Consider the following 11,860-nt stretch of genomic DNA (forward strand, 5'->3'; position numbering starts at 1 on the left):
GGAAACCAGTTATGACATCTTAAATATACACTTCCACTCTAAATTTGAACAATATATTGATGTTTTTTCACAAAAAAAAAAAAAAAAAGAAATAATGATGCATTATAATGCACTTCATGAATAATTATGAATACTTATCAAATTAACCCATTAGCAGTTTAATGCAATTGTAATGTGATGTTGGACAGGACTTGGGTGTTAATGGTGTTTCACGGCATTATTGTGAAAGTTATATAAACTAAAAGTATAATTAACGGGCCTGGAGATGTCATGGAAATTTAATCGCCCAATATATATAATTTAAAGTATTCTCTCTCTTTCTATTGCTTTTTTAACTTTTGTTACTTTTAGTACTTTAACGTATTTAGCAGTTTTTCATTTAGGCATCATTTCTAGTTTTTATGTCTATTGTTTTTGTTTGTTTTTCATCTAATATTTTTATATATTTCAGCTTTATTTAAATTAGCAGAAGTGATTATTATTTTTGTTGTTGTTGTTTTAGTTTTAGTTAACTCTACCCGCTCTGTAAGTGTTGTGTTCGAGCTCTGTTTACTCGTGCTCATGAAGCACAGCAGATGATGAAGTGTATTGTAAGGCTTCTCTTCTTTAACTGTGCTGATGAACAGGACATACTGATGCTTCAGTCCGGATGATAAACTGCTGCTGACGGGAACCTCGGTCAAGAAGGACGAAGGCAACGGGAAGCTGCTGTTCTTTGAGCGGGAATCTCTGCAGAAGGTCTATGAGATTGAAGTCGCCGATGCGGACACACACTTCTGTGTTGCTCTCATGGTGAGGAGGATTGCGTGGTTTAGACTTGCTGTGTGTTCACTAATAATTAGGGCTGGGTTTCTCATTCACAAGCTTGCGGTTCGATTCGATTACCGATTCGATTCAGTGTCGATTATTTTGGATATGTATCAGGTACAGTACATGCCAAATTTTCTCAAGGAAAAAAAAACAAAACAACTAATTCTGTATAATATACATGAAAGTCAGTTGGTACTACATTGCTATAATATGGAATATAAGTTTTTACAATAATAAAGTTACAGTTACATAATAATATTTCTACTTCAATTAATTTTTTTAATGTAAACATAATGGTGGCTGTCATCAAAACATGATGGATTTATTCAAACATAACTTAAACATTGAAGAACAGTAAAAATTATAATGAATATGTTATATGGTGCATATATTTAGCAAAATGCCCCTCTCTACAGTTTATTTTTCTATCAGACTAATGAGTTTATGGTCACCGAATATGTTTTTTCTGAGTTAATTGTGACGTTACGTGATATTGTGTACAAGCCGTTATATTGACGTCTTTGCGTGGCTGAAATACTGATTGAGCGATTACATGAGACAGGATACGGATTGTAAAGTTGTACTCTTTCTTTTAACGCACCTTCAGATGTTTAGTCGTGTTTATTTTGTGCTATAACTAGTAATAAAGCGGAGGAGACGATCAGTTCACTGAGGCGCTACAGCGATCTGTCACTCCACATTAAACAGCGCCAAAACGGCATTAATTGTTTAAATACTGCAATAAAATGGACAGAATTTGAAATCTGAGACTTTGTTTCATATTAAAAGTATAAAAGCACAATGCTTATTGCGATATATTGGATGGGAGGTGCCCTTCAATGTTCCGTCCATTAACTGAAAACAGGCTAGAATAATCGATTCTTGGGATTTAAGAATCGGTATCGTTCCGTAAAAATGAGAATCAATTAATCTCGAGATATCGATATTTTTAACCCAGCCCTACTAATAATGTTTCCAGATCACAAAATGCTGATTTACATTTCACTGACAGGGAAACTCAGCAGCAAATTGGGAAGAAATGTAAAGGATTTTCTGTTTTTTTTTTCAGTCATATGATTGGCTCCTGTGAGGCCCGTCAGTCAAACCCGACTGAAACTCCAGGGTTGTCCGTGCTTATTTAATTTAATATATATTTTATATATACATTAATCTGACTTATAGGTATTGAATAAATTAGGTAAATAATAAATCTGCATCTATTGTCCTTGAAAAGAGAAGCTCGCACATACGGCCTAATGTCTCATTTAGAGCTTCACAGAAGAAAACGATATTCTGGCATAATTGCTAATGAATTTTCATTATTTCATTTCTTTTCATTATTATAATTATTTGTTTTGTACATTTATTTCATAAATATTTTATATGTAAATTAATCTGACATCTAGGCATTTCATTATTGCAAAGTAATATAATTATTTTAATAGTTAACTTTATATATTTATTTAACATGCTTTGTATATATTTATTATTATTATTATTACTATTAATCTGCAATAATTGTTTATTTGATTATGTTGGATTTTCACATTAATCTGGCATGTTGGTATTTAACTATTGCAAATTATTATATTACAATGCTTTTAATGGGTTTTCATACATTCATTTAATATATAAATATGTAAATTATTATTATTATTATTACTACTACTTCTAATGGTATTTCATTATTGAGAATTCATTTAATTAGTGCTTTAACTAATATATATGCATTATTATTGTTTCATTGTTGTCAATTATTATTATTGATTTCATTATTGCAAATTAATAGAATTAATAATTAGTATTTTAATTATTTGTAATATATTAAATATTTTATATATAATTGTTATTTCAATATTGTACATGAATATATTATGCTTTATTTTAATTATTTAAAATGGTTAATGGTTTATTTGATTGTCAGATTGATTGTACATGTACTGGCAGCTACAGTTATGTATATATTACAGTATCCAGAAACTGAGACTTCACAATAATATGATTATCTCTAGTAATGGAAACTCTGTCCAGGAAGACTGCAGTCTTAAATTACTTGGTAAATGCTGTTCTGTCAGATTAATAGTGCAACTGCAGACAGGAAGCAAAACTTTCCACCGGTTCGTCCCTTTGGAAGCAAAGGGAGCGATGTCGTCTTCCGTCCATTTGCTGGAATGACACACGCGTGACCTCGACAAGCGTCCCGGCGCACTTGAAAGCTGGATTCATCTGAAGCGAGTGAAGTGTCTCTGGGAGCTCTTTCTGAGGTCAGTGGACGGTACGAAGGGCACATCTGAGTGTCTGCTCAAAGCTCCCATGGCGGTCTGTGATCAAATGTGCTGTTGAGTGTGTTTCTCTAAGTCCCAGCACTCCGGCTCTAGTCATAACAGTGTAAAGGCTAATGCTGTCCATCCCAGGTTGCTTCATGTCCTAAACCTGACAGGATGGCATAAAGCAGATGTTGACATCCAGCACACAGAAACCATAGAGCAGCAGCATTAATCTGAAGAACATAATATTTTTTGTGAGATGCATCACAGACATTTTCCATTTTCTTCTGTCTACTTGAAAAAAAAAACGTTTTGTGTGTGTGTGTATATATATATAATATATATATATATATATATGTGTGTGTGTGTGTCTGTGTAATTATATATTATATATTATTTAAGATATAATTTATTATTATTGTTATTATTACAATTATCTGCAATAATCTATTTGATTTTGTTGGATTTTGCAAATTTGTTGGTACAAAAGTAATAGTTTATCCTAAAATGAAAAGCATGTCATATCACCTTTTTTTATTTTTAATTATTTATCATCTAAACAACCATATTATATTTCTTCGGTGAAGCATTAAATAAGACATTAGGCAGTATGTGCTAGCTTCTCTTTTCCATACAAGGATGATAAATGTTGATTTATTCTGCCAAAAAAGCCCCATCATTTGTGTCCGGCATCAGTAGAATCATATTAACAGCGGTGGACGGCTCTTGTTTGCTGAAAATACCTTTGGCCCATCCAGAAGACTAAGTTATTTATAACTGACCTGACGAGGAGCTATTTACAGTGTTTATCCAGCGCAAGACGGCTGAAGAATTTAAGTGCTGTCTTTATGAAGTGCTGCACTAGGCCGTCCTGTGACAGGAAGAGCTACCAATCATGCAAGTGTAAACATGGGCCGTAACCCCGTGGCGGGGTCGCACTCTGTGCTGAGACGTGGGCACATCTCCAGGCTGGAAAGAGTAAATACTCCAGGGGTGGTTCTCGGCTTTGCTGACTTTTTCACAAGGTGCAAAAACCAGGTGAGACATGTGCGTCCTCCAGGACGTCTGCTGCTCCCTCTGCATTGGACATTTGGAATGTGGCTTGATGTCCAAAAAGTAAAACAGATCCAGGGCTGCTTGAATTGAAGTGATAAAGTGTTTATTAAACTGTCTTTGTAGGTATCTTGGAGTGGTTTGCCTCCTCTCTAAAGCATAGGACATTTGCTGTGAATATAGTCATTTTATTGCCCCCTGTAGTATGTGGTGTTCCCCAGGGTTCAATTCCCGGACCACTGTTGTTTTCCCTATACATCCTTCCATTAAATTATATCTTCTGGATGTACAGTATCTCTTACCACTGTTACGCTGACTATTTTCAGTTTATTTTCCAGTGACATTTTGAATGCGGCTTAATGTCCAAAAACTAAAACATCTAGTGCTGCTCAGATTGAAGTGATATATTGTTTAAATTTCTTTGTAGGTTTCTCTGAGTGGTTTGCCTCCTTTCTAAGGATAGGACATGTGCTGTGAATATAGGACATCTTTCCTTCAAACGACCTCTGTAGTATGTGGTGTTCCCCATGGGTCGATTCTGGAACCACTTTTGTTTTCCCTATATATGCTTCCTTTCTTTGTACAATATCTTATGGAAGTACAGTATCTCTTACCACTGTTATATTTTATGAGTATATATATATATATATATATATATATATATACAAGTAAAAATAAAGTCTTTCATATTATTATTATTATTATTACTTATTTATTTATTTGTTTATTTTACTGTGTAACTTGAAAGCATCCTTGTGTCTTCTGGGTGAATGGTCGCCATGTTGGGCACGATTGCAAGTAATGGAGAGGTCAGATATACAGATGTGCTCGATCTAAACCCCATGATACAGTATCTGCAAGGTAGTGACTAAATGAGATTACGTTTGTATTCGGCCAAAAAAGGCTCAGCTGGAAGCACATTTCAGATCCGCGGCCAAATCTTCCAGATCTTTTCTAAATAATCAATTATCTGGCCACATGCCCATGGAGACGGATTGACCCCATACATCCCGTTAAGTCAATAAAGGCCGGAGAAACCCCTGCTACAGTCCGGGGGAGGGAGGGTCTAAAGCCGGATTCTTGGTCAGAGAGGCTTAACGCAGTCCGGCTGGTGGATTTAGGCAGAAACGAGCCCGGCGCTGAACAGCTGGAGGCTAAGCAGTTTTCACCCAAATGCCTCCACAGGTCTTTCCTGATCTGAACACTGCATACATCACAAGATCTGTTTAGAAAGAGTTTCTTGAACATAGTATGATTTATTATGCTCCTCTTGTGCTGTTAACTCATCTCAGGAGATCACTTTTAAAGTGCATTTGGACCCCAGTACCTGCTGGATATTCTTGTGGATTTCCTGTACAGCTTCATTATTTACACACCCTCATTTTCATCCTGATCTAATTATTTCATTTCATTTCATTTAGTTTACATTTTTTTATATTCAATGCAGCATATTTGCATGACAGTGATGTTTATTTTATTTTTATTTATTTATTTTTTTTGATATTTTCATGCATTTCAATGCAGCATGTTTGCATGGCAATGATGTTTATTTTATTTTATGTTGTATTTTCATGTTTTGACAGTGGTGACATATTTTCCCCTCATTTTGATCCAAAACTTTATTTAATTTTTTATTTAATTTATTTTTATTTATTTTATTTTGTGGTATTTTCTTACATTTTCTCTTTTAATTTCAGCATGTTTGCTTTTCCTTTAAAGCTTCATTCTTCACTTACCCTCAATTGATCCAAACCTATATTTAGTTTTATTTCATTTTATATTATTTTATAATAAAATATTTAACTTTTTTGTGATAAATATTATTAATATTTCATTATTGCAAATAAATATATTATTACTTTTATTTTAATTATTGATTTTATTTTTGATATTTATTATATGTATTTATATTTATTTATCTTTTTATATGTTATATTATGTCTTACATATAACTTATGATAATAATAATAATTCAAATTTTTCATTATGCAAATGTAATATGTGTAATTTTTATTTTAATTATTATATATTGTATATAATAATAAAAATTACTACTACTACTGTTTTAAACAGTCTTTATTTATTTGCTCGTTTGGGTTAGACTTTCACCAGTCACAAGTTTGTAAGAATGTAATGGGCTTTTCTGGTGTTTTTATGTCTTTAATGGTGCTATTTGCAGACGGTCGCTATGAACTGTCTTCGTATAGACATGCGCTGCATGCAGACGTTCCTCTGCATGTGTTTGCAGGCATTCAGGAGTCTGTTCCTCCGTCTCTTCTCTCACACAAACACGCTGTCACACATGCACACAAATCCTCACACACAGCCTTGGCAGCGGCCCATTCATTACAGCGAGTCTTTGAGATCCAGGACCGCCAAATATAGTCAACTGGAGATGAGCTGGATGGCGAGAGATATCAGACGTCATCCGAGCGCAGACCGGCTCTGCCATCGGTTTATGTTCACTTCCTGTTCAAATAATGAGTCCTCACTCTCTGTTTCCTCTCATCTGCTGTTGTTTCAGAGCGTCGTCCGCTGTCTTTGGCATCCCAAGGTGAATCAGATCATGGTTGGGACGGGGACCGGCCTGGCGAAGGTCTACTACGGCCCGGTCAAGTGTCAGAGGTGCAGTTGCTTTGCTGTCCGTCTCAATCACGCTTCACACTCTTCTCTGTTTTTCCGCCCGTGTTTGTTCAGTAATGATCCAGCCGGATTTAAACTGATTGAACCGACTGACTGAAGCGAGTAAACTCAACGAAATGACTCGTTCATGACTCCATTAGTGTCGACTGAGAGCAGAATCAATGGTCTGCACATTTACTACAAAGTCACGTCCTGTTGTCAAGCGCACAATCAAGTGTTCTAGAGCTGGTCATAACTAGAATATGTATTTATATTTATAACTTTTAAAGATGTTTATTAATTTCCATGAGTTTTCTAGGTTTGGAAATCACTTTTAAACTTCCCTCATTTATCCAGGTTGTCCCTGAGAATTCTATAAAATAAACATAATTCTATAAAATAAATATAATTCTAGCAATATATTATTATTTTAATTGTTTTGAGGCGTTTTCCTGCATTTCTTTTAAAACTAGGAGTGATAATATGTTAAAATAATTAAATTCATTAATTCGGCTTTCCATTAGTTCATGATTGTTTTTTTGTAATTATTTTTTACTTGCAAATAGCAGTTTCTACCTGATTAATATTTTAGAACTTGTCATAACTAAAATGTTTATATTTATTATACAACTTTCCATGACGTTTAAAGATGTTTAATTCTTTCCATGACTTTTGCTGGTCTGGAAATCACACTTATTAATATAAATACATGAAAAAAATGAATTAAATAAAATTAATATTTTTGCATGCATTTCTTTTCAATACAGCATGTTTGAATGACAGTGATCATGTTTTTTTTATTTAACAAAAACTAGGAGTGCTAATAAAATGAAGTAATTTATATAATAATAATAATTCAATAATTCAGCTTTCTGGTTCATGATCACGAGTTACTGTTCATGATTATTATTATTATTATTAAGATTGTCATGATGTTTATAAATTTCTAGAAATCACTTTTAAACATCCCTCATGTATTCAGGGTTTCCAAGACTGTGAGAATTCAGGTTCTTAAATAATAAAAACACAGTTGTTGAGGGAATTAATTAAAATAAGAAATATTATGGCAGTTCGTATCTTGATTTGTAGTTGTTTAAGCTTATTTGAAAGCATGTTTTGTCTTATTTTCAATGCTTATGTCCTGTTTTGTGTGTTGTTTGTTCTTCAGAGGTGCGATGTTGTGTGTGGTCAGGAGCAAGAGGAAGGAGAAACACGCCGAGACGCTGACACAAGATTACATCATCACCCGTGAGTATGACCTGAAGAGGACATTATATGAAAATCTGCTCAAATACATTTGCATTTATCATCAAATATGCCAACAGTAAAGACACTTATAATGTCACAAAAGATTTCTGCTTCAAATAAATGCTGTTCTTTTGAACTTTCTGTTCATCTGTGAATCCTGAAAAATAAAATGCATCACAGTTTCCACAAAAATATTGTGCAGCACAAGTGTTTTCAACATTGATAATAATCAGAAATGTTTCTCGAGCAGCAGATCAGCATATTATACTGATTTCTGAAGATCATGTGACACTGAAGACTGGAGGAATGATGCTGAAAATACAGCTGCGCATCACAAATACATTACAGTTTAATATACATTCAAATAGAAAACAGTTATTTTAGATTGTAATAATTTTTCACAATTTTTGCTTTTTAAAAAAAATAAAAATAAATGCAGCCTTTGTGAGCAGAAGAGATGTTTTTCAACAATAGTCAACAAAAGTAAATGAGTGTCACTGATCATGTAACTTTTTGTACAAATGGTTAGATTTAATTATTGCAAAGTAATATATTATAATATTCATTATAATTATTTTATTTATATTATTTTACATATTATTAGAAGTATTATTAAGCAAATATCAAATTAATATTATAATATATTAATATGAAATAATAATTTTTTAAGTCATGTCATTTATATAATTGAAATTTTATTTTATTATTATTGTAAATATGTTATTTATATTAGAATATATTAATATTATTATTTAATTAATTAATTATAAATTAATATATACTTTTTATTTAAATAATTTATCATTTAAAAAATATATTATTATTATTATTATTATTATTGTATTGATGATAGTAAAAGCAGAAGTCATTTGGCTGATATAATTATTAATGACAGATTTGGTATTAAATTCCTTCTATTGCTGTCAGACATTTGGACGCTGCTGTATGTCCACAGACACACAAGCATTAGCCCTGTGAGGTGTCATCCTACATTCAGCCCCGTCATACCCCCCATTAAACCGGCCCGTGTAATGAGTAAGTGTGTGTGCGAGTGTGTGAGTGTTTGTGTGAGTGTGTGGGAGTGAGTGTGAGTGTGTGTGTGTGTGTGTGTGTTTGCACGGAGTGAGTGCTTTCCATCGGATTGCCCCACGCTGTGTCTCACCCAAGGGCCACGATGCCATTAGCGCACGACACTTAGCAGCTAAGTGTGAGCCACGAGAGCGTCAGTCACGGCATGAGCCTCCACTCGCGTGATCATCCGCCGAACCTAAACACCCTTCAAAACCCCACCGCACAGGTCAGGAAATAGCGATGGAAAATTGAGGTGATGTGAAACAGGATGATGGACCACTGAGGGAAAAAAAGAAACAGACATGTGTCACCGCTAACCTTTTTGCTTAATGTAGCGTGAGAGGAATTAGCTCGACTCCTGAATGGAAAATCGCTCACTCTTTCCCCATGACCCGGGAGTCAAACACACACACAAGAGCATCACAAATGCACTGTATTGTGGTTGTGTTGGGCGACTGTGAAATGTGGGCACTTTAATCAAAAGTAAATACAAAGACGTTGCTGTGCTGCGTGTGAAGAGCGTAGTACTCTGAGTTTGTGTGCTTCATGTCATGTGATTCTCGTGTTTCTCGCAGCTCACGCTCTGCCCATGTTTCGTGAGGCCCGGCAGCGTAGCACTAGGAAGCAGCTGGAGAAGGACCGACTGGACCCGGTCAAATCCCACAAACCCAAGTTGCCTGTGTCCGGACCAGGTGACGTAAACCTCACACGCTTCTAAAGCATTATAGGCACAAATCCCTCATTCTTTAGAGTGAGAACAACTACACTGTTAGATATACTTGTGTTTTGAAAATCGTTTTCAATTATTATGGCCCATATTTTGCATGCAAAATGGTCCTGCAGGATGTTCCCACTAATAATTTTTTTTAGCATCCTTTAAAATTGTGACATCTAGGAAGTGACATTGTTTGAATCCTGCAGGAATGAAAGGCTCAACAAAAAAAAACTTTGTTATATTTTTCTTTAATGTAAGTTTATCAATAACTACAAACCAACATTAGTCTAGTTAGTCTGGTGAATTATGGTGTGTACATTTTTTTTAAATATGTATTTTTTTAATACATATATTAATTTTTTAATATATGTAACGTCTCGGTTACGTATGTAACCCTCATTCCCTGAAGGAGGGATCGGAGACGTCACGTCAGATGACCGATGAATTGGGATCTCGCTTAGAGAGACCAATCCACTTCGAGTGTAAACTAAACGAGCCAATGCACATTGGCATGCAATTACTGCATCCAGCTGCCGCTGATCACAGTGTGAGTATAAGTAGGCAGCCGATGCAGCGCATACTCAGGTTTTCACTGAGCCGGTGACCCGGTCACTCAGCGGTGGTGCAGAAGCTGTGGCGACGGGACGTGACATCTCTGTTCCCTCCTTCAGGAAACGAGGGTTACATACATAACCGAGACGTTCCCTTTCAGTCGGTCACTCTCGACGTCACGTCAGATGACCGACGAATTGGCATCCCTACCAAAGGGCCATATACAGATACTGCCCCTTCCAGTGACCTGTGGAAGCCACCTGCGCCCCTTCTTTTTGGTGTAGGCCGAGGCTTACCACAAGAAGACCAGTTACTGCTGCTATGGCACTGCCCACTCAGTAAGACTGGATAACACTGGGAAAACGTACCCCTAACACTTGGGACAGGAACGTTGCGGAAGCCCCATCCTTCCCGAAGGAGGTTTCTGAAGCACTTACACATATGAACAGCCGTCTAGGAGCGTATGGAAGATTAGAGGTGATAGTAACCCTCTTGGAAAATAGCAGGAAGTCTGACGGGGAAACACGGGCTCTTAGGCTATACCGTGGACTTTACACATATGGGATCCACTTAGGTCTCTACATATGGAACCCAGCCCTCTACTGGTTGTCACGGATTCATCGAGTGAGGGCCTGGCACCGGACACTCCGCCACGTCTGGCTGCCGAGGGAATGGAGGAGCTCGACAGAGTCTACGATGGACTCTCTGGAGCGGTTTTAGCAAACCAACTTGAAGCCGGGGTCTCTCAGTGCTTCTACCCATTTAAAGTGAGAACACAGGAGGATACCGGCTCCACACGAAGGCTATAGAATCTAGTGAACGTGTTGGGGGTCGTCCAGCCCGCAGCTCTACAAATATCTGTCAGCGAGGTCCCACGAGCCAGCGCCCAGGAGGACGCAACACTTCTAGTAGAGTGAGCTCACAACTTGAACGGGCAGGGCACACCCTGTGCCTGATAAGCCAGGGTGATGGCATCCACTATCCAGTGGGCGCGTATGGAAGATTAGAGGTGATAGTAACCCTCTTGGAAAATAGCAGGAAGTCTGACGGGGAAACACGGGCTCTTAGGCTATACCGTGGACTTTACACATATGGGATCCACTTAGGTCTCTACATATGGAACCCAGCCCTCTACTGGTTGTCACGGATTCATCGAGTGAGGGCCTGGCACCGGACACTCCGCCACGTCTGGCTGCCGAGGGAATGGAGGAGCTCGACAGAGTCTACGATGGACTCTCTGGAGCGGTTTTAGCAAACCAACTTGAAGCCGGGGTCTCTCAGTGCTTCTACCCATTTAAAGTGAGAACACAGGAGGATACCGGCTCCACACGAAGGCTATAGAATCTAGTGAACGTGTTGGGGGTCGTCCAGCCCGCAGCTCTACAAATATCTGTCAGCGAGGTCCCACGAGCCAGCGCCCAGGAGGACGCAACACTTCTAGTAGAGTGAGCTCACAACTTGAACGGGCAGGGCACACCCTGTGCCTGATAAGCCAGGGTGATGGCATCCACTATCCAGTGGG

The 11,860-nt window shown here is 36.9% G+C and overlaps 1 protein-coding gene across 1 annotated transcript in view; it reads left to right on the forward strand.

The window, feature by feature from the left end:
* Positions 1–636: 636 nt before the first annotated feature.
* Positions 637–11,860, forward strand: part of LOC107569367 (WD repeat-containing protein 70-like) — a 24,421-nt gene continuing 13,197 nt past the window's right edge. Inside the window, exons 1-4 of the mRNA XM_016255450.1 lie at positions 637–792; positions 6,655–6,755; positions 7,921–8,000; positions 9,647–9,763. Coding sequence (XP_016110936.1) covers positions 790–792; positions 6,655–6,755; positions 7,921–8,000; positions 9,647–9,763 — 301 coding nt within the window. The 5' untranslated portion in view covers positions 637–789. The remainder of the gene's footprint in view (positions 793–6,654; positions 6,756–7,920; positions 8,001–9,646; positions 9,764–11,860) is intronic.

Source organism: Sinocyclocheilus grahami, unplaced genomic scaffold (assembly GCF_001515645.1).
Source record: "Sinocyclocheilus grahami isolate Dianchi unplaced genomic scaffold, SAMN03320097.WGS_v1.1 scaffold1339.1, whole genome shotgun sequence".
Classification (NCBI taxonomy): domain Eukaryota; kingdom Metazoa; phylum Chordata; class Actinopteri; order Cypriniformes; family Cyprinidae; genus Sinocyclocheilus; species Sinocyclocheilus grahami.